Source organism: Leptinotarsa decemlineata, unplaced genomic scaffold, assembly GCF_025532065.1.
Source record: "Leptinotarsa decemlineata unplaced genomic scaffold, Ldec_3_MD MMD2_tig00000505_RagTag_RagTag, whole genome shotgun sequence".
Taxonomy (NCBI): Eukaryota; Metazoa; Arthropoda; class Insecta; order Coleoptera; family Chrysomelidae; genus Leptinotarsa; species Leptinotarsa decemlineata.
The window spans coordinates 1,140,907-1,163,191 of NW_027412549.1; the positions used below are offsets into that span (position 1 = coordinate 1,140,907).

General features: G+C 31.5%; 2 protein-coding genes across 4 annotated transcripts in view; both read right to left on the reverse strand.

Annotated features, from left to right (window-relative positions):
• LOC111506892 (uncharacterized) overlaps positions 1-14,976 on the reverse strand; it is a 28,917-nt gene extending 13,941 nt beyond the window's left edge. The window contains exons 1-11 of the mRNA XM_023162144.2: positions 13,951-14,976; positions 13,343-13,526; positions 9,091-9,351; positions 8,694-8,998; positions 6,639-6,702; positions 6,346-6,522; positions 4,082-4,295; positions 3,704-3,782; positions 3,397-3,614; positions 486-873; positions 333-435 (exon numbers count right to left, since the gene is read on the reverse strand). Of these exons, the coding sequence (XP_023017912.2) occupies positions 333-435; positions 486-873; positions 3,397-3,614; positions 3,704-3,782; positions 4,082-4,295; positions 6,346-6,522; positions 6,639-6,702; positions 8,694-8,998; positions 9,091-9,351; positions 13,343-13,526; positions 13,951-14,726 (2,769 nt within the window). The 5' untranslated portion in view covers positions 14,727-14,976. The remainder of the gene's footprint in view (positions 1-332; positions 436-485; positions 874-3,396; positions 3,615-3,703; positions 3,783-4,081; positions 4,296-6,345; positions 6,523-6,638; positions 6,703-8,693; positions 8,999-9,090; positions 9,352-13,342; positions 13,527-13,950) is intronic.
• On the reverse strand, positions 14,975-21,169 carry LOC141481719 (uncharacterized). Of its 3 annotated transcripts, XM_074173753.1 has the most exons (3): positions 21,001-21,169; positions 18,821-18,949; positions 14,975-18,763 (listed from the first exon to the last, which is right to left on the reverse strand). In XM_074173753.1, the coding sequence occupies exon 3, from the start codon at positions 16,622-16,624 to the stop codon at positions 14,975-14,977; it is 1,650 nt and encodes a 549-aa protein (XP_074029854.1). In that variant the 5' UTR covers positions 16,625-18,763; positions 18,821-18,949; positions 21,001-21,169. The 3 variants fall into 3 exon arrangements, with proteins under 3 accessions (XP_074029854.1, XP_074029853.1, XP_074029855.1); XM_074173752.1 differs by lacking the exon at positions 18,821-18,949; XM_074173754.1 differs by lacking the exons at positions 18,821-18,949; positions 21,001-21,169 and adding an exon at positions 20,933-20,979.
• Positions 21,170-22,285: the final 1,116 nt, after the last annotated feature.

The window sequence follows — 22,285 nt, forward strand, 5'->3', positions numbered from 1 at the left end:
AAAGTACATTGGTCAAATAAAACTATAAAAAATTAATTAGCAAAATGTTATTAATAATTTAGAACACAATTTAAAAGGATATGATGTTTCAGTAATATTTTTAAAATATTAGTGGATTTTGATTTTCCAATTGCCTGATGATTTTAGTACTTCTATAAAATCAATTTTTTTTCCCCTAATATTATTTCAGTTTTGCTTTTTCAAAATAAATTTTATTTGGATTGATGTCATACTATATGCCTGTTTATGTTATTGATCATCAAAAGAAATAATTTTAATAACATACCATATTTAAAAGGTGTTAATCAAACTAAATATATAATTATACTTACTTTGCTCCAAGATATTCTAGTAGGATAAAAAGGGTCATCCACCTCACTCAAATCGCGCATTATCTGCAACCTCAACAATGGCTTCCCTCTATAGACTAACTCCCTAAAAGTAAACTGTTACTAACAAGTATTATCAAAACATATTATTAATACCTTTGTTCCTCTGTTACCTTTGGGATGAGATAAATATATACACAAAAATCAGACCCAGCTACAGCCAATAAACCTGTTCTGCCCACTTCAGATTCTGTCTGATCATAACATCCAGAAGGGCACCATTCCAGATACCATATCGGACCATAGTCAACGGCTAGAAAAAACAGCAGGCTTGGTTCAGGGTATGGTCCTTTATTGGCTAAGAGTCCAAAGTCCCAGAACTGTATCACAGACGGTTCATTGTAGTTGCGTTTCACACTGTATTTCCCATCGAAATTTTTGCCCGCTGCCACAGCTAATATTTGATTGGCATTTCTAGCAGTGTAAGGAGTAGGTAGCCAGGCCAACGCATTAATTGGTCCGCCACAGTATATAGTAGTATGAACTGAAATGAAGGGAAATATTAAAGAAAGTTTTAAGTACAAGCTTTGTTGTGACATTTATCTATTTAAAAAAAAACATATATTTTTTCTCAGAATTACTTATGTACATACATATTGTACTCTTATTTATTTGCACAGGTAAATCTTATGACAAGCTTTTTCATCATATAAATTATGTGATGTAATAAATCTATTGATTTGAATTATTTTCAAACCTGATATATTTTTTTAAGAGCCTGATAAAAAAAATGTGCTTGAAAAGATGTTTTACTATTTTTTTTAATCCAGATAATCCTTACTGAAATTTGAAAACAACTCACTAAAAATTTCTTTTTTGTTTTATTGGGGGTTAAGAGCAGTGATGGGATCATTCAAATTAAAAATAATCGGTCATTCGATTATTGCAATCACTCGAAATATCTCAAGATGTAAAATGGAATCATTCGAATGATTCAGATCATTCGAATGTTGAATGTATCGAATCAAATTAGTAGTGAGTGAAATAGTCAAAAACAGTATTAAAGTCTTGCGCCGCTATGCAGCAGTACAGTGCCTGGCTATATACTAACATTTGTTTGTAGGATGTTGTGAAATACAGGTTTGGGCTGAGAATGTTCAGAAATTTGTTGACGATAAACTTTGAATGAGTACAAGTACAAACTTTATTGAAATTTAATGGTGGCTTGTTAAAATATATTAAAAACATAAACAAGAAATAAAAGTCCTCACAAAAATGAAAATCAATCAAATGTTGGTTTAAATTGGTAGTGTTACCAAAAACTTGCAAATTCGACACTGAATTAACTTGCAAATTCGACACTGAATTTGACCATTTTCTATTTTGTCGAAATGTTCCCAAATAATAAATTTCTTAGTTCTAGGCCGCATTGTTCAATATTAAAACAGTAATAATAACGAAATGAAGGTATCAACTACACAATAAATAAGAGTAGAAAAAATAATGGAATATATGGGTAATAACAAAAATTTCGTTACAACGCCTTCGAATCCTCCAAACTGAAAAATTATTGACACTGTTCAGTGCTCTCTGTTTGTATTCTTAGTGCGACAAATTCAAACAATTTTAACCCATAAAGTAATCCAGTTCATTCCGAATTTCACCATTCATGTGGGCGTTTCACATGGCACATGACCTCATGAGCATCGAGTGATTGCGTGATTATTGCTCGAATCGCCGAAACTCGAATTAAATCGGTGAGTGACGAGTGATTTAATTCGAATGATATTTCGATTTTTGGGATCACTCGAGTACTCATCATTCGATTCTCAGAATCATTCGATTATGCCCATCAATAGTTAAGAGCTGAAAATGAGGTATTTTTTCGAGTCTAACATCAGAATGAAATATACTATCTCAACTTGAAAAAAATATGGTATTATCATAACTCAAAAAGGTAATATTCGAAATATCTTTAAAAAAATTGTAGGATAAAACATCGAAGACAAAAACTTAGACTGTATTTGAAAGCAGATTAGAAATAGTTGAAGAGTTCCAGATTGGAAAGTACACATCCTATATTACATTTACACATGTAAACTCCAATTTCTATATTACACATTCATGAACGATATCAATTAGTTTGGATTTGCATACCAGTCTGTCTATCCAGAATACAATTTGTCTATATTGTAAATAATTCTAGCCACTTCTAGTAACAAGAGCACTCTTTTTGCATATCACTGTAATTAACCCCAATCTCTCATTCACTTTCCACAATATCCTTTTAGACATCAATGACTTCACATTGATAAAGTATTTCTCCTTATTATCAATAGGGTAATGGGGAAAAATTCAAATCGAAAGTTTTTCAAATAGCCCAAGAACTACTTCAAATATGTAAATTTTTATTATAACTTCAATAGCCCTCATTTAAGAAACTTGGAAGTTTTGATCATATTTTCATAAAAACTTTCAACATAAATTATTTCAAAATTACCTCGACATTAATAACACCCCTTTTTTTAAATGAAATGAATAAAAACACTTTTGTCTAAATACCACTGGAAAATTTTATTTTACGACCGGTTTTGGGTTTCAACCCCGAATCAAAACCCGGATCAAATCCGAAACCGGTCGTTAAATAAAATTTTCCAGTGGTATTTAGACAAAAGTGTTTTTATTCATTTCATTTAAGTGATCATGAATTACCATAAAGTAAACAAGTCATCAATCACACATATTACACCCCTTTTTATTGTATGAAGGCATAGAAGGACTAGGTACACATTTTCTCAACAATAAATTTAATTAAATTCCGAGTGCAAATTAGAATTCAACAAAATTTCGACTTCACTGTCAAAACTTATCAATATTCTGCGATTATAGTCGAAATTTTGTTGAATTTCGACTTCAATCTCGGAATGTTTGTTCAATTCCGATTTCAATCTCGGAATAAACTAGGAATTTAAGTGATTTTTTTTTCAAAATAATTTGTGGTCCTTCATACTTTTGTGATTGATAATGTGAAAGATTATATTCAATAGAACTTATTATCTAGCCTTACCATCTTCACGAACTACTTCAAATAAGTCAAATTTTCTGAATTCGGTTTCTTGTTCTAGTATGTTTTCGAATCCACTAACACTTTTTCTGGCAACATCACAAGATTCTTCATCCTCTGGTAGATATGTCTCCACCAACTCTTCAGGAAGAAGCTCCCACCGCAAATTAGAGTAACAGAAATTATCAAAAAGTGTTGGCTCACTATAATATTTTGAACAACTGAAAAAAAAAAGAAAAAATTCTACTTTTGCTATTCAGTAATTATTTATAAGTGAAATTTACGTATTTTTTCAAATGAATATACTTACAACTCCCAGGTAGTACTGAATGCTTTGGCATATAACGTTCTTTTTTTCTTTGGAATATTACAAATAAATGAGGGTTTCACTAAAAAAAAAAAACAAATGTTAATTTGTATGTGATGGAATCAACCGATACTTGATGAAAATCGGTGACGTATTCAAGAAACACATTATTGTGAGATATTCATTCAACAGTTTTACAAAAATGCAACACGGGTTTTGCTATAAAATAGCTTATTCAGGCGTGTCTTTACTCCACGCCTGAAGGAGCTATTGTATAGCGAAACACGTGTTGCGTTTTCAAAAAAATGCTTAGAGACAATCTTACAAGTGTTTCTTGAATAAATGTTAATTTATTAATATATAGAGGAATTGAAAACTCACCTTTGAAACTACTATCTTTGAGTAACTTCGATGTATCATTTTTTCTCTTGATTTTCTTAGTTGTTTGTTCGTTTTCATGACATTCTCCTGATAAGGAATCTGTTTCCATTTCACAGTCCTCGATGGGTAAAAATAAGTCATGGCTATCTGTTATGTGACTTCTAATATCTTCCTCCGACAATTGTATCACAAAACATTCCGTGCAAATATAAAACTGGAATTCAGAAAAAATTGTTGACATTTTCAGCCTCAGCAGGATATGTGATAAACATTGGGAGTGGTAAGCACCATCAGTTCCAACATAATTGTATGAGGAGGGTCCTCAGAAACATCCAAAGACTTTATGAAACAAAAAGTTTATCAATTTGATTAAAATCATGCAGGAACACATTTAATGATAACAATATTTCAATATTCACATCTATTTATCTATATAAATTACCGACATAAGTATATGTCGGTCCGTTATATTTAGTGCCAAAAGTATTCAACAAATTAGATTTTTTGATGAAAAAGGCACCAACTTTTTTCATATTCAAGACCAGGCTGAAAAAGTGCCTCATTGAAAACATTTGCTACACTATTTAAGAGTTTTGGATTGAATTTTAAAGTGTTGTGTTTTTACCTGTTAAGTGTAATTTGTTATATAGTTACATGACCATTGACATCTTCCTTGTTATTTTATAAAGATATTTTCAAATGATTTTATACTTTCAAACAAGAGAAATAAATATTATCACTATTATTATTCAAAATAAAATATGTCAGAATACTCTTTGAAGAGTTCTGTGGAAATTACATTATTTAGTTGAGGAATTTTTAGATTTATCTGATAATACACCAACATTTTGATTTTTGTCTAGGATGAGCATACTTATTTATTATTAAGTAAATATTTCAAAATGAAAGGTTATAACAATACTAATTGTATAACTATAAATAATAAAATTTAGTTTCAAGTTTTAACATATATTTTGAGCCAAAAGAGAGAGAGAGAGTTCATAAAAACTATACATAAATATTTGTTTGAAGGTGATTGACAATGTTTCATGATGAATTTCACTAGTTCAGACTTCCATTGTCTACTATATGAAATTATTTGAAATCCCTGAAACAACTAAAAAAGAAGAATCAAAAATGAATAGCTGAAAATAACAATTATATTAAGCAAAATAAACCTGAAATGAAATGATAGTGAAATAAAATACAAGTAAAAATAGAACAATTGATTAAATGAAAATAAAGAAATGAAAAAAGAAAATAAAAATAAAAAGTGGAGAGATTCCAAGTCACGTTAGTTCACGACGTTTCGATTGTTAGCATCTACAATCGTCTTCGGGTGATGACTGGGACTGATTCCTCCGAGAGATGACTATTTATAGGTCGTTTGAGCGAGGGAAAACCAGCAAATCAGAAATAGCAGACCATGTTTGGACCCATCAACACAACATCGAGTGGTCCCAAGCTGAGATCTTGCACAGAGAAGGACATTGGTTTAGGAGAAAATTCAAGGAAGCCGCATACATGTTGTCCAACAACGTATTCAGCCAAGCCGGCGTAGAAATACGCAACATATAGAAACCCATCATCAAGCGAAAAATGGCCAACTTCCGCCAAACGGTCATCTCCCACGAAACCAGTGAAGCGGAAAATGGAAAGCGGGGATAAGTGAAAGTACTCGAATGACCTATAAATAGTCATCTCTCGGAGGAATCAGTCCAGTCATCACCCGAAGACGATTGTAGATACTAACAATCGAAACGTCGTGAACTAACGTGACTTGGAATCTCTCCACTTTTTATTTTTATTTTTTTTTTCATTTCTTTATTTTCATTTATTCAATTGTTCTATTTTTACTTGTATTTTATTTCACTATTATTTCATTTCAGGTTTATTTTGCTTAATATAATTGTTATTTTCAGCTATTCATTTTCGATTCTTCTTTTTTAGTTGTTTCAGGGATTTCAAATCATTTTATATAGTAGACAATGGAAGTCCGAACTAGTGAAATATATACACAAATATAACTTCAGCTACTCTCTATGAGTTACCCTCAGCTTTGAGGGAGTTGTAAAATCTCAAAAAAAGTGAGGGCATTACCTTAGCATACAAACCCAAAAATAGATGAAAATATTGAATCAATAAAAAAAATCAAGTTAATTTTGACTGATTACCATCTCCAATGTTATCTAAAAACATCCTATACTCCGGTACACAGCACACTTATATTCTTTGTCAAAGAAAGAAATTATTGTCTTAGTTACCTCCTCCGGTTTATTCGAACAAGAATTCATGTGGTCTACAATTGTATCCACATTATCAGTCCAGAAAATACAATTTTGAAATTTGCACTTTATTGTCAGGCATTTTTTCAATTCACTTTCTAAAAGAGCAATCACAAACTGTTCCTCTTTGAAGTCCACGGGATTCTTTTTGTATGCCTAGAACAGGAAAAGCGGCTATAATATAGTAGGTAAATTGAGACATTGACGCAATTTCAGCTAAAAAATAACCTCATTATTTTAGAAATTTGATGATCACATCCAAGTTTACTCACCACTGTTTGTGATTCGTCCATATTCATTGTTCTTTTGGTCAAGGAATCAATGATCAGCAAAGCACTGAAAAAAGAGACAAAAATTTTATTGCATTCAGTAGCAATGTTTGAAAAAACTTTATATCAATGTATAGTTACAATATCGAGGTTCAATCATTCATAAAATTCTCCTTCTGACAAATTTTAGTCATGAAAAACATATTTCAAAAAATTCTAAAAACAAACATGTTAGACAAATAACAAAAACCTCTGAACTGAAATACACACACAAATACTTAAGTTTGGACTGCAAAAACGCATTTGAACAGTGAATCTCAAAAAACAGGGAGCCATCAGAGCAACTTACTAAATGAAAACAATCTGTAAACAACTAAGTAATATTGGTTCAAAATGGGTGGAATATCAAAATAATTGTATCAATAATCATCATAATTAATGACTTGTGTCAACTGAAAAAATTAATGTGTTTCATAATTGAATACTGACCCTGAAAGGCAATAATCCTTGGATGATTTAAAAAAAATCTTCATATGAACATAGATCCGCAACCGCTTTCTTTCTGAGATACAAGATGTTGAAGTTCAACAAAAAAAATCGTTTCTCCTCTTTGCAATTTTTTAAAATTTTGGTACATTTTGCATGTAGGCATAAAAATAAATGTTTCCCATGGTGAAGGTTTTCTAAATGTTCATCAGTGACGTACCTGTTAACATGCCTTGCCATTGTTTTTATCAAAATCATGATACGTCACTTTCTTTTTTAAAATAAATATTATTTTTGTAACTGCCCTTTATCTTCTAATAGAAATGGTCTCCTGTCCTTTTTCATCCAACGAACGGTTTTTGAGGTAGAAAATAAAATGCATTCATTTGCTTATCCCTATTTGATTTTTTCTCTTACTCTCAATTTCACAATTGAATTAACCAAAGAATCTAGGCCTGATTTGTATTTATAATTTTTACACTGTTAATGATTCATTCAGTTTTTGTAATGAATACACATAAAAATACACTTTTTATTTTTAAAAACAAAACTATTATGAACAAAAATTACCAAAATCAAATTAACTGTTCAAAATGTCAGCTTTCTGCAAGTGTGCAAACTTCAGCTCTCCTTCTCATTGAATTGCGTACTCTTTGAAATGAAATAAGCACTCTAGATTTGTGTAGCCCACAAAATAATCCTACTAAACTACAATGGCTGATTTTGCTTAGGAACAAGCAAATTAATGCATTTTATTTTCTACCTCAAAAACCGTTCGCCAGACGAAAAAAAGGTAGAAATCCTGCAACATGGAAAAAATTTATTTTTATGCATATTTACAGGGGAAAAATGATTTTTTTTTAATTCAATATCCTGTATCTCAGAAATAAAGTGGTTGCAGACCTATGTTCATATGAACAATTTTTCTTAAAAAAATCAACCAAGGATTATTGTCCTTCAGTATCAGCATTCAATTATGAAACACCCTGTATATGATACAGGTGAATGAATAATTCAATAAGTAGTTTTTACATAAACAAACTTGAACCGTTTCAATAAAAAATGTATACAAACAAATATGTAGGTTTCACAAATACACCTGAAAATTAGAAATAGTTTTCTTTTATCGAAGGATTAAACAATGTCGAAATTCGAACTTTGTTAACATTCGGATGAATTAGTGAACAAAAAGAAATAATATGCAGAAAATGAGAAAAAATGAACAATGAATATGAAACTCAAAAATATAAGAATGTATATTTGAACATAACATAATGATCTATTTTATAAATTAGTGTTCATATAAATATATATATATATATATTATATATATATATATATATATATATATATATATATTTTAATCATATTAGTGACAAATTGTACCTTTCATGATGGCACAAATGCCGTGAACCAAATCAATTTTGATTTGTATGACGAGTTCATTCCACCTTCATACTATATTGTATGCTAACAATAAAAAATACCTATGTTGATTGCTAATAAGAAAAATGCCCAAAGAGCAAAGATTTTAATTGGTCTTATGTTCACAATTAAATTACAAATACTCACTCTTTAGCAGCTTTCCTCTTGTGGTCGCTAATTTTGTAATCCACACTGAAATAATTGGATTGGTTTGGACTCTCCTTAGCTTTTTCATGATAGAGTTTTATATGACTTGGCATGCTGACGGGCAAAACCATTTTTCTGCATATGTCACAAGCAACTTTTGCTTCATGGTCACCACATTGGGATCGATGCGATAAAAAACCAATGACAGATTTCTTGACCGTCTCACATCTGTCGCAGAACAAAGGCTTCTTCATTTTGTACATGTTATTTAGAACGGATAAAACATATTCTTTGTCGTTTAGATCCTGACAGATTTCAATACAATCATTACAGAATTTCAATAAATAAAAAAGATTGTTTATCAGATTAATAAAAAAAACCATATGTTCATTCTTACCAGTGGAAAGTCTCCCACTCTCCAAGCGAGATTGTTGTGACGTTTCATCTTGTGATTTAACCAATTTTTGCGCTCCACTTGCAAGTTGCAGACAGCACATGTTACCAAACCATTAACAAGAATGCCTTCACATTCTTCTCTGTGAATTATAAAACCATTCACATCTTTGTACGATTGTTCACACTTTTGGCAGGTCAAAATTTTATTTTTTGGTAGTATAATTTTCAGTTTATTTTTGACAACCGAGTCTTCATCTAAATTCTGAAAACAAATGTTAGTTTTTTCCTAATTTCCAAACTGAAGGTTCATATGAAACCCTGATTATTACACCAGAAAATTTCTTAAATGAGACATATATATTGTTACTAACATATCGATTTCACTATTGTACTTTTAATTAGTCTAAATCCAAGAATTTTCATGGAAAAATATAGTGAATGATATAAAAATGTGTAGGCTGTCATCTTAGATATGGAATCTTGAACTGGTGCATGAGTTCCGCTGCAGAGAGGGTTTTCATACAGCAAAAATATGCCATTAGAAGAATTCTCCAATTGTGTTGGCGACAGACCAACAAGGTGGACACAAATATAAAAATTCGCCCAATACCTCAATTTTCAAATCATGATTAAAACCTCTAAAACTAATTTTATTTAGTATTTTGACTATGTGATATAATTGTTTGTTACTATAGGTTTATAAAATTGACATTCTCTTTGTTTCTGTATGAAAATATTACTGATTTAATATTCCTTACTTTTCAACAAGTGAAATAAATATTATTATTATTATTATAACTTCTACTAATATGATTAAAACTGACAGGTGGTTGAGAATTTCAAAATCATAATAAAATATCATCTTTCACAGCTGAAAACAACTGTGTAAAAACATTTTCAGATTCGATTGGCCGTGGTCTGCAGATTTTTTTAGCCCGATGCTTTGTCTACAACTGCATATTCATTATCAATGGTGTTTTCGACTTTATTAGATAGATGATGGGCGTGACTGTGTTTCTATTGGTTGAATTAAATGACCTAATATGTATACGATGGTATTATCGATGGAAAAAAGGTTATTGGACAAAGCACTCATAGGAAGGTGGGCAAACCACAGAGATGTGTTTCTGGCTATTTAGCCTTCGTCAGTACGGTACAGCCAAGTGTAAAGGATAGACAACACTTGGTTGCAAGAAAGGGGTCAAACAAGCAAGCGGATTCATCATCAGGGGCCAACTGCGATTTCGTGTCATCTAACGGCTGTACCGTACTGACGAAGGCTAAATACCCAGAAACACGTGTCTACGGTTTGCCCACCTTCCTATGAGTGCTTTGTCCAATAACCTTTTTTCCATCGATAATACCATCTCACTCACTATCCCTCATCTTTTTTGATTTATCTTGGACCCGGATGTCACGCAGGTTGCTATAGCTGCACCCGTGACGGAGTTGGGAGTCCTTGTAATCACAAGGTCTTCCAACGATGACACGAAATCGCAGTTGGCCCTGATGATGAATCCGCTTGCTTTGTTTGGCCCCTCTCTTGCAACCAAGTGTTGTCTATCCTTTACACTTGGCTGTACCGTACTGACGAAGGCTAAATAGCCAGAAACACGTGTCTGCGGTTTGCCCACCTTCTCTTGGATGTTAGCCCCGACTACTATCAAGCTCATGTGATTTTTCGGATTACTGATTTGTTGATACAACCGGGGCGACCATTTCTTTTGTTTCGACATAAACCCAAGAGAACAGAGTAAATGTATATAACGGTTCTGATGAAATCGGCGTTCAAGGGTACGGAGATAGTGGTTTTTGATGAAAATCTATAAGGTGTACACTTTATTGCGAGATTTTCGTCGCAAAACCGAAAACAACCGCGACACAAGTTTCGCTATACAATAAATTTCTCATACTCATAGTTTGAAGACTATAGAGCAGAAAAATATCATACTTTGTTTTTTTATTGTCATTGCTCTTATTTCTGTTGGATCAAGATCTGCATATTTTTCATGAAAAACTACACTACAGCATTCGCATTTTTTTGGACAATTTCTGTTTTACACTCTTCACATAAAACTTTATCGTCCGTTTGTTTTAGGTCTCAATACAGTCCTGTTAGTTGTTTATACTGTCTCAGATGTTTATAAATCCTCAGATGAGTTTTTGTGAAACCACAATAATAAAATAATTTGAAAGGGTAATATTTTTTGGAGTGATTAATTTTTGGGAAAAAAGTTTTTGGCTTTCTACTTTCTACTACTCCATCTAGATACAAAAAAATGTGGGAATCTTTCAAGAAAGGAAGGAAGCAATCAATTTCAAAATAAGTAACTCTATACATGGATGTGTAGATAATGCAAAGAAGTAACTTTCAGACACAAATTGGAAGAAAAAGCCCTCTTGAAACAAATACTGTCATATAAACATTGAACAAATACAAAAAACACTTTTCTCTACTCAGTTTGTGTTCCAAACATTCATTTTGGAATTGAATCAGATATCATTCACAGGATTCCTGAACAATAAACAAAATGAAACACTGGAACACTGTCATCCTCACTGGTAGACATCCGATGTTTTGTCGTAAGACACTTTGCCTTCAGTACCAATCGGGATAACATTATAAGAAAAAACTCACAATTCATTCATGAATGACGACTTTATGTCACAGAATGAGTGTCATCGATGACATCGTAATGACATTCATTCGGAATACAAACTGAGTAAAGTGTTTTTTTGTATAATTCAGTGTTCATATATAAATGTATGTTTCAAAAGAATTCTTCTTTTGTGTAATTCAATGTTTATATGAAAGTAGCTGTTTCAGGAAGGGTTTTTTTTCCAGTTTGTGTCTGAAAGTTACTTCTGCGCATGATCTACACATCTTTGTATAGAGTTACTTATTCAGAAATTGATTGGATAATTCACTATACTATTACTCAGTTTGTGAGACAATCAACTATAGAATATTTTTTAACAATTTTCAATTTAAAGTTGAAAATTTCCGTACCCTACTGAGATTTTAGAGAGCTAATTACTTTACCGTGTTAAATTTAGTAAAGACACGCCTGAAGAAGCCATTGTATGGCAAAACACGTGTTGCATTTTTGTAAAACTGTTGAATTAATATTTCACAATAATGTGTTTCTTGAATACGCTGTGTATATTCGTCAAATATTGCCGATTCTATCAAATAGGAAACTGAAAAGGTCACCCGAAAAGTCACTGCATGATATAAACAACCTGTCATATTCACAATTTTTTTCTGAAAATTGAATAATTTATGAAAAAAAAATTAGCTTTGTTTATTTTTCAGATTGTGGAAGTGTAATACCAAAAAAAAGGAAAGAAAATGTGATTATTTTCCAGGGTTGTGTTCATGAAGTTACTCAAAGTATAATAAGCTTACTCTAGTGATGTAAATCGTATTCAGAAACATACTTGATCTAAACTCTCTTACAAATATATAATGAAAAGTACATTCGAAACAAAAGTGTATTTTATTCAATTGCTAGCCTCAAATCCAAAAAACTAAAAATTCCCATCTTACATTGGTTGTGTTCATCTGCAAAATTACTTTTGAACATCTACTTACTACCGTTAATTGACAATATATTTCTAATCACATGATCATACACTGCTATCAGCGGTAGTAAGTTTATGAATGCATAGCTATTATTCGAACGGATACGTCAAGACGTATCAAAACCACCCCCATTTCAACTTTTTAAAGGAGTTTCTTCAGTATTTTTTCTGTAAGATGATACTTGTTCTTTTTTGCATAAAAAAATTAGCTCTTTAAAATTACAGTAGGGTAAGGAAATGTTCAACTGTGAATTGCAAGTTGTTACAAAAATATTCTATAGTTGATTGCCTTACAAACTGAGTAGTAGTATAGTGAATTCTCCACAAGTTTTCGAGTTATCAAGTGGTAAAACTAGAAATTTTTGTTTTCAAATTCAACACTGATGTGATCTCAGTGGTTTACTTGTTTAGTAGATATAAGATTAGATCTTATCAATTCAGTTGCAAAAGACTTCCAATAAGTATTCTATTATTGGGAAAGAAAGTTTTTGTAAAACTGTTTAGTGAAAATCTCACAAATTGTTTTTGGAATATATTTTCAGTTTGCACTTTATTACAGCAGATTCTCTATCGATTCAGCTGTATTTTTTTTTATTGTGGAACGTTAAATGTCTTTCAAATTACTTTTTTTTACTATTTTCAGTTATTTCAATACTCCAATTACTTACCAGTGCAGATTCTCCTTTGCGCCAGGCTAAGTTATTATGTTTTGTTACATTATGTAAAAACCATTCTCTATTTGGCATTATTTCTGAACAAATAACACAAGTGACTTCAACTTCATCACTGAATGTATTCACAGCGTCTTTTTTAGGGCGACCCTTTCTTTTTTTCTTTGTGGAATCCTGAGAACTTAAAAAACGAAAATTGAAACATAAAAGGTAATAGATAAATTAATGAAAGTACTAAGGCTTTGATTAGCCTTGCTGACCGTCTCCTTCAGTTTCCCTGTGATGACCCCAATATTCATTTTTCATTCATCTAAATGGTTCACAACTTCTAGGAACAAATATTTACATTATCTTTGCATAAACATACTTCATATATTAGTACCTATATGCTAAATCACAGCAAAATTAGGAAAAAAAATTATGTTCCCAGCCTGTTGAAAAATATATACTGAAATATATTTTTCTGTCAACCGACTATCACCCGCCTACAAACAACAACCCTCTGCTTCAATATAAAACAGAAAATGGAAAGTTTCGATAGCCAATTGGAGACGGATTTTTATTTCATTTCATTTCAAAATTACATACATAGCAAGCAAAATTACCTTGTACTTGGAGACGAATCACCACCAAAAGCTGCTGAAAATACTGAATTCATCATATAGCTGGTGTGCCCATTAAATGTGTATTTATTTTTAACGGTAACATTGCTGTTCTCAGTGACATCTTCATTACTTTGCCTATCTGTTTGTTCGTTTTCTGGAATGACAGATGATGGGTCCATAGGTATGATTATAGAGTTGGTATCAACATCTGCATTTACAGTATCAACATCTGCATTTACAGTACCAACTGTGGTATCTTCAGATTTAATTATATTATTTTCAGCTTCATTTTTCAGTGGTATTTCTTCGCCTCTCCTGTCTATTTCTATCAGAGAATCTGACACTTTTGATTTTTTCTTCCCAGAAGTTTTTTTTGTAGGAATAAAATTATCATCATTATCGAAAGAACTATTCTTCTGGGGTTCTTGTGATTGTCCTCTTTTTAGAATGTTCACTCCCCTGTCTTCCAATTCAAGGTAATCTACCCTTTTGCGCTTCCTGCCTCTCATGGATTCTTCCATAGGATGTGTTAAAACGGGTTCTGATATTATATGATCACTTTTGACTTTTTTTTTTGGCCTCCCGCGTTTCTTGGGAATCTTGGTAGAACCATTTGTGAAAGTAGATTCAGCATTAACATTTGCCAATGAATCTAATTGTACACTGTCAAACATTTCTTCACTTCCTAGTTTCATTCCTGTGTTCAAGATGGCCTCACCAGCTTTTAGATTTTCCATCTTCTTTTCACCATCCACTTGAATGCATTCCAGTTTCATGTTGTTTTTCTCATCGAATGATTGCTTTTTCGGTCTGCCCTTTTTTTTCACAATGCTCAAAGGGCAATCAGCATTTTCATCTGAAATAAAGGCTGAAACATCAGCTTTCCAATTATCAGCAAACGGAGTTGCATTTAGCTGTTCAACATCTGCATTTACAGTACCAACTGTGGTATCTTCAGATTTAATTATATTATTTTCAGCTTCATTTTTCAGTGGTATTTCTTCGCCTCTCCTGTCTATTTCTATCAGAGAATCTGACACTTTTGATTTTTTTTCCCAGAAGTTTTTTTTGTAGGAATAAAATTATCATCATTATCGAAAGAACTATTCTTCTGAGGTTCTTGTGATTGTCCTATTTTTAGAATGTTCACTCCCCTGTCTTCCAATTTAAGGTAATCTACCCTTTTGCACTTCCTGCCTCTCATGGATTCTTCCATAGGATGTGTTAAAACAGGTTCTGATATTATATGATCACTTTTGACTTTTTTTTTTGGCCTCCCGCGTTTCTTGGGAATCTTGGTAGAACCATTTGTGAAAGTAGATTCAGCATTAACATTTGCCAATGAATCTAATTGTACACTGTCAAACATTTCTTCACTTCCTAGTTTCATTCCTGTGTTCAAGATGGCCTCACCAGCTTCTAGATTTTCCATCTTCTTTTCACCATCCACTTGAATGCATTCCAGTTTCATGTTGTTTTTCTCATCAAATGATTGTTTTTTCGGTCTGCCCTTTTTTTTCACAATGCTCAAAGGGCAATCAGCATTTTCATCTGAAATAAAGGCTGAAACCTCAGCTTTCCAATTATCAGCAAACGGAGTTGCATTTAGCTGTTTTGTTTCTTCCCTCTTAACTTCTGAAAGTGCCCTCCCAGTTTTGTCATTATCCGTTGTGAAAGTGATTGATTTTTTCTTTTCTTCTTCTCGTAAAATACTTTTCTTAGGTCGTCCTCTTTTCTTCAGAGGAGTTGGAGAATGTTTCACAGTAAATGAAAAATCTGATGTTGTTGACTGACCAACTGACTTGTCAATATTTTTTCCATTGCTTTTTTCAATATCAATAAAGCTACCAACATGTTTTTCTTTTTCTGGTGCAGTATTACAATCAGTCTTATTTAGAATTCCAACTGACTCTATACTTACGTCCAGAATTGAACTCTCCAGGTTTTTTTTTCTAGGTCTTCCTCTTTTCTTAACAACCTTTGGTAAAATAATAGATTCTGCATCTTCGGCAAGCTTTACAAAAGGCTTTTCTACGAGCGATGATTCGTCTGAAGATGTTTGTATTGGTTGGTTTATTGTACTTTCATATTTTCTTTCAATCTCCCCTGTGGTGGGGAGTGAATGTTTCAGAGAATTTTTATTGATGATATCAAAACTCTTAATAATATCTGTGGCATCTGTTTCAATGTTGTCTGTGACATTCACGTTATTTTCTTCTCTCGTATTTTTGATGATTTGTAAGGAATCAATATCGTTTTCAGTGAACAATGTTCTAGGTATTTTCAGTACATTTGAAGTACACACAGTTTCTGCTATTTCTTTTTTCAGTTCATTTCTTTTATCAGAATCTTTACCAGAACCTTCAGAAGCTTTGTTTGGAAAACAGTTCTGTTGATCTTTAAAAACTGATTGACTAACATGAACTTTTGTTGAAACTGCAACGCTATTGTCGAGTTCTAAATTATTCATTGTAATATTTTTTAAATTGTCTGTTGCTGCCTCATCTTTTTTTCTCTTTACAAGTACGGGTATTTTATGTTGCCGTTTTCTCCTAATCGAAAACTTTTCATTTTGAACTGTAGAAAGATCAATTTGTTCAGCTAATGTTCCATTTTGATCCGAATTCATACTATCTTTGATTTCTTGGGAGTTATTCTCGTTTTCATTTGGCATTTCTCCTACATCTTCTGAGGAATTTTCCTCCGAACTTTTTTCCTCATTACTTATATTCTTGTTTGAATATTCAAAGCCTTTATCTTTGTGTAATACTGAAATGTGGGGAAAAATCTGCTGTTCCTTGAAAACTGAATTTTTACAGGGTTTTTGATACCGATTTCAATACTTCTTTCGACAGTAGAAGCAAGTGTTGTAATTTCAGAAGGAACCATTTCTGGAATATTTTTTTTTTCGTTATCAATATGGGTTTCTTGGAATATCGTCTTCTGTTGTATACATTCTTATTCTGACTCTGTATAAGGTCAATTTTTTCATTTAAAGTTGTATTTGTGTATTCTTTATCATCTACCTGATTTCCAAAGATATACTCTCTTTTGATGTTTCGGCTGGTTCTTTCTCCAAATCTTCTTTTCCGTCACTATTCAAATTTTTGAAAGAATCTTCTGAAGACCGATCAGGGTGTACCTCTGAAATGGACAGAATATCTTCATCTTGTCTTATTTTTCTTATTTGTATATTCTCAGGTTTGTTGGAATGTTGCTTTTTCTCAATCACCAGTTGATCAGTACTCTCATCTAGTTCTGAAGGATTTGTTAAAACATAAGGAAGAACTTTTGGAGTATTATTAATAAAAGATTCATTTTTCTTTCTTTCAATCAGTACCGGCTTTTTGGAAAATCGTCTTCTCTTATTAGGGAATACTTTTTCACAAGTAACTTGTGAAGTCAATTCAATGCTTTTCTTTTCAGTTATTGTTGATGTATGTATTAGATCTGAAACAGATTCTTCTTGTCCATCTCTTCCCAAATACTTGAGAGAATCTTTAGAGGAATTTTTCATTAACGTCTCAACAGCCTGGTTGAGTTCTGAATCATTTATCATCAAATCATTTGAAAAAGAAGTACCATCTAATTCATGGTTCTTAAATTTTTCACAATCATTTTCTTGGCATATTTCGGAAGCGGAGTCCAGCTCTTCTTCAGAAACGGGAAAGTCTACAGAATTTTCCATAGAAATTTCTGTATTCTTATGTGAAGTATTCAAAAAATTATTCTCTTTTCCATTGAAACTACCCAATTCATTTTGTGAATTAACGATTCGGCCAGGCCAACTGTCACGTGTTTTTCTGAATCCTTATCAAGGTTTTGGTAAAACCTTTTTCATCTTTATCTTGTGATAATTGTCCAACATAATTAGATTCTATGTACTTGTTGGGTTCTAAATTATTTGCTGTAATAACAGCAGTATTTGTTTCACCACCCTTATCAAAAGTTGAACCTGACTGCGGGAGAACTGCTTTTATTTGGTCACATTTATTAGCAATAGAAATATCATTTTTCCCTTGACTAAATTTTTGTTGAATCTCTGATTTCTCCAACTCTTTATCTAAAGTAATACCTACCTGATTTTCAGAACTTTCCATCTGAAAATTTTTGGAATAGCCTATTTGCTGATCAATATATGTAACAACAGTGGAGGGAACGGAATCTGTTCTCGGATCCACAGCTTTGTTCAAATCACCAACATATTTACTTTCATTCCCAAATGACTCATTTGTTATCTTCAGTTTTATCTTTGAAAAGCTTTCTTCCTCCTTTGGAACACAATCCTTTTTTACAGTAGCACTTCTAACAATATTCATCAATTCTTTGCTATTTAAACTAACTAGGTTGTCGCTGATTACCTTAACTTCCTTCTTCTTCACCGTTTTGGCGGGAAGAGTTGTACTCTTTGGTAATCTTGATATTATGGATTCAGTCATAATTTTTTTAATTTCTTCCAGATTATTCTTCAGAACTTTTTTTCCCAGAAGTTTTTGATTTTCTATAGGTTTGGATGTAACTGGAGTTTTTCTCTGCTTGAGACTAGTCTCAGGTTTCTTGAAAATGTTTCCATTTTGTTCAGTCCTCACAGTGTCACTCGAAGTACTCTCAGATTGTTTCTGTGAGGCAGTTGAACTACTAGCACTCGAATTATTTTTGCGTTTTTTAATGGTTTTTTGGCTAGATGTGGATGGTAAAGTCGGAACATCTTTGAAAAGTCCTAATTTCGCTAACTCTCCTGGGCTTATAATAATAAGGTTGGTCTTTTTGTCTGAGTTCTGTGAGAGGTTTTTGTTATTCATGATTGGATTTTCTGAAAATAAAGTTGTGAATGAATTTTTGATAGATTGGGTAAGTTTTTAGTGGATACATTTTTGGATCTAACCCAAGAGAAGGAGAATCTGTAATTGTGTTCAATTTGATTAAGGCCTGCTATCCCGGATTTGGTTCAATTGGATATGTTTTGTTGAGTATAGTTTTCATTTAGTGATTATCAGAGCTATAATAAAGAAAAACTATGATTTACCTAATAAGTAAAAAATCTACAAAGATTATCTGAGAATATTCAATTTATCAATATAAACGTTACCAAATCAAAAGTTACAACAAAAATGCAGGTACTCATGCACTATATGTAAATGTTTTATGAACATACTCAGATAAATTAATTTTGTTTAATATTTCTTATGGACTACATATTGAGGAAATCAATACCAAAAATATAATAAAGGTAACAGTTTACTGCAATATCAGTTTGTTATATTACAAAAAACTGGTTTTTATATTTCCAGAAGATAATCAAATTAAAATATTTAAAATCAACATCAACTATAATTCACTCTGAAAAAAATTATGTTATTCTTTGATGAAGTGTATAGAGTGTATTTTACATTTGTACAGGGTTCGCCTATATGTGAATAAAAATCTAGTTATCAATATTTTCAACATTTTTCTGTATTAATTCGTTGATAAAGTTGACTGACTAACTGATTTATATATATATATATATATATATATATATATATATATATATATATATATATATATATATATATATACATTTTTTAATAGGTAAAAAATGTAAATATATATAAATTTCATATAAACGGGAATTTGATTTCAGTGTTTGTTATGGAAGTTGCTGATCTGTGTTTAAGAAAGAAAACTGGCCATAAGCTTTAATTAACTATGATAATCAATAACACCAGATCAAAACATAATTAAATTTACTATCATGATATACGTGATTACCAAGGTTGGAAATATTTTTTGTTGGTTTTCAGTAAGTATTTTATTATATATGCAGACCAATCTTAAATATTCCTTTTAGATAGGAACTTGAAGAGAGAGTTTTAATAAGTACTCTCCAATATCAATATGTAATTTATACAACAAAAATTTCATAACAGGTACTGAAAAATATATTTGTAGAAGAATTCTGTACACTGATATAAGGTATGAAATAGTATTAATATTACATGAAAACACTTTTAGTTTCAAACTGTTTTTTTTTAAATAATGCCCAATATTTGAAAAATTCCCAAAAGTTCAAGTGATTGATCAGTCGTTCTTATTATAAAAAAATACCATTCATCAGGACTGTGTATTATGAATATCTATTTCAAATCTGATTATTAGCGTTTGATGAATTAAAGTTTCAAACAGGTTGTTTTTCCAAATTTTTATTGGAAAGATTTTAGAATAATCTGTACATTTGCTTGATGAGTTTTCATTGATGTTTATTTTTTCACATTTCCATACTGATTTCAACTTCTTTGATAATTATAAAAAAAGGTTATTCTGAAGATTTTCTCCCCAAAAAAATGTATATATTGAAAACACTAAAAATAAAGTACATAGCTATTGCTTGTATAAATTAATTTTGCTATTATACCTACTACTAAATGATACATTCTATGAACAATTGAAGTATTAACAATTTTCAAAAAATGTAAAAGACATGTAATATAAGATTTCATCATTTTCTGAATATGCTTCAGCCCTGCTGAATCAAAAGGCACCAGCAGTGACAAAAAATTAATAATTATATACTCTATGAACATGTAGTAGCTATTAGATGTACTTTCTTCAAAATTCACAAAGTATGTTTACAAAAAGTTCAGATGATAAATTTTCATATGAAATTGAATATTTTCTTCAATGTTTGACTTTGTATCTGAAAATATCAATTATAAAGATATTCCACTTCCCAGTCCTCGGACTAAAGTACCTAATCAAAAATTGTATTTTTAGCAGTACTCAAAATAAAAAATTTTAGATCACAAATTATAATATTGACAAAAAACATCAATATGGCGACACATGCACAACTTTGGGAATTATCTTTGTAGTTGACGCTGAACAGAATAAGCATTTATCACATATAATTATTATTTAGAATATCGTCCATCAAATTAAAAAAAAATCTATGAACTGGATTCGAACCACAGATCTTCCAATCAACAGGCGAACGTATAATTACCTATTCCATACTCGTGAAACAAATAAATGTCACTTTACTCATTTTTTACCACAAAGAACTATGCTTACCTTAAAATTAATAACGTAGTTTTTTTCAAATAGGTATATTTAAATATCTATTTAGGAGAACCTTACTGAACATCTTGGCAATACTGGCATTAATTTAATTTTACTTTTACATCGTAATACATCACATTTCAACTTAGTTTCCATTTATCAATGTTGCCAATGGCATGAAATGAAATATGCCAGATGCCATATCTATTTTCTGATTTTGCTTTATCGTCTAGATACAGCCAAGTCTCCTTGGCCGGAGAACTGATTTCTCACCTAACGGTGCTTAGTAAATGGTCGGTTTCAATAACATTAATTTGTCAGGAGTGTATATATTTTTTGGTGTAGCCCAAGAAAACAGAGCGGTCATTCTTAAATTACTCGTCGTTCGCAATTCGTCTGAAAATTGTTATTTTTGAACTCATACGTATTCGCATACCTGCGATTTGATGATTACTCACCGAATAACGAATTTGTTGAGACAGACACTTAGATCTCAATATGTAAATATAAATGCATAAGAATGGTCTTCACCTGGGGGGTTTGAGCTAAACTTAAATCCCTCGATATGCAGAACTGCAGTTGGTTCAAGAATAAGGTCCCAGATCCGCCATACTCCCGCCATTTTAGTGAAGCTTACATTCTGGCAATACATATTAATAATCTTCACACTTGTTACCTTTTTACAAATTATAGATAATGTATTTTCAACGTCTCAAAGTCATTACACTGTTAGTAATAAACGACATTGTTGACCAATCATTCCTATGCTGCATTCTATGAAAAAATATATGTTCAGCATATAACGAACGAACAGTGTGCACAAAAATCTATAATATAATTGTTTCACCATTCACACTTGTAAGTGTGAATTTACAGTCATAAGTGTGAATTCACAGTTAGAACCAGGAATTTCGCAATTTTCACCTATAACAGTGAATTAACACTCATAAGTGTGAATTTCCAGTCATAACTGTGAATTCTCAATTGAAACTCTAAATTCTCAAATTCAAAGTTGTAACTTCACCAACCTGCGAAATATGCCACTGCCCCCTAACGGTGAAACATATTTTAATCGAGTGATATATGGATTTCCTTCAACTTTTGCCGAACTCCGGAAGGAAGGTTGCAATCCCTCTCAGCTTATAGATTACCTAATTGATATTGGTTTAGTCAATGAAATTTAGATTATATTAGATTAAGTGTATCAACTATTATGTATGTATTAACTATTTATTTATTAACATTTTTATATTTACTATGACATGTAATATGCCGTCTCAAATAACATGAATGTTTG

Excerpts from the sequence above, each read along its gene's own strand:
- LOC141481719 (XM_074173752.1), bottom strand. The coding sequence starts at position 16,624 with ATGCCAAATGAAAACGAGAATAACTCCCAAGAAATCAAAGATAGTATG.